Source organism: Nestor notabilis, unplaced genomic scaffold, assembly GCF_000696875.1.
Source record: "Nestor notabilis isolate BGI_N333 unplaced genomic scaffold, ASM69687v1 scaffold1699, whole genome shotgun sequence".
NCBI classification, from domain to species: domain Eukaryota; kingdom Metazoa; phylum Chordata; class Aves; order Psittaciformes; family Psittacidae; genus Nestor; species Nestor notabilis.
Window position 1 is genome coordinate 170,290 of NW_009943974.1, and position 1,128 is coordinate 171,417.

The following is a 1,128-nucleotide window of genomic DNA, read 5'->3' on the forward strand; positions in this document are numbered from 1 at the left end:
AAAGCGTTACACCTGCTTTTTGCCGGGCGGAAACAGGGCTGAACCGGGGGCCCATTGAGGGGAGCAGCCAAGCTGCAGGAGACATCAACGGGACCAGGCTGCTGCTCACAGCCTCCTTTTGTGGATGGACACATCACCTCATGGCTGAGAGAAGAAAGAAAACAAAGCAATGCCAAAAGAAAAAATAGAACAAATCATGTTTCAGCACAACTAGTATTTTTTTTTTTGTATTTTTCCCCCCTCTCTACTGATATGTAAAAAAAATATATATTATGCAGGAGACATCAACGGGACCAGGCTGCTGCTCACAGCCTCCTTTTGTGGATGGACACATCACCTCATGGCTGAGAGAAGAAAGAAAACAAAGCAATGCCAAAAGAAAAAATAGAACAAATCATGTTTCAGCACAACTAGTATTTTTTTTTTTGTATTTTTCCCCCCTCTCTACTGATATGTAAAAAAAATATATATTATATTATATTTTCCTTTTCTTAAATTATTTGTTTCAGCCTCAGTCCCAGCCGAAGTCCTGTCCCGTCATCTGGTAGAACTTCATGTTGAAGGGCCGGTAGAAGTCCCGCAGTCTCTGCACCACCTCCTGGTCTATGTCGGGGTGGGTCCTGCCTTTTGTCTTGCCCAGGCAGTGGGGTTTGCTGCTGCCTTCTGCCTTCTTCAGGCACGGGAAGCCCTTGGTTTTGTTGAAGTAGAAGTGTTTGTCGGTGATGATCCTCTTGAGGCCCAGAAAGTCCTGGACCCGTCCCAGCTCCCCCGCGGGGTCGCTGATGAGCCTCTCCCCGCTCACAAAGAGGATCTGCCCGATGGGGAAGTAGAGGAGCCAGTTCTCCAGGTGCTTGGCGTAGATGCCAATCTGGATGGCGCTCCACGAGGTGTCGATCAGGCCCGTAGTCCTGTTTTTGAAGGTCAGGCTCTCAAAGGTGGGGATGTCGGGCTTCTTGGAGAGCGTCTGGGTGTAGTCCGAGATGGCTCTGGTCACGGGGTCCCGCACCACCACGATGAGCTTCGTGCCCTTGGACATGGAGGAGATGCGCGCCGGGGCCTCCTTGGTGACGAAGTAGCTGGGGGTCTTCTCCATGGTGATCTGCCCCTCCAGGGTCCTGGGCATGAGGG

The 1,128-nt window shown here is 50.8% G+C and overlaps 1 protein-coding gene across 1 annotated transcript in view; it reads right to left on the minus strand.

Annotated features, from left to right (window-relative positions):
- Positions 1-511: 511 nt before the first annotated feature.
- Positions 512-1,128, minus strand: part of LOC104411714 (heparan sulfate glucosamine 3-O-sulfotransferase 3B1) — a gene marked incomplete at its 5' end in the record, with an annotated part of 4,056 nt that continues 3,439 nt past the window's right edge. Inside the window, one exon of the mRNA XM_010022204.1 lies at positions 512-1,128. This exon is cut by the window's right edge and continues 1 nt beyond it. Within this exon, the coding sequence (XP_010020506.1) occupies positions 512-1,128 (617 nt within the window).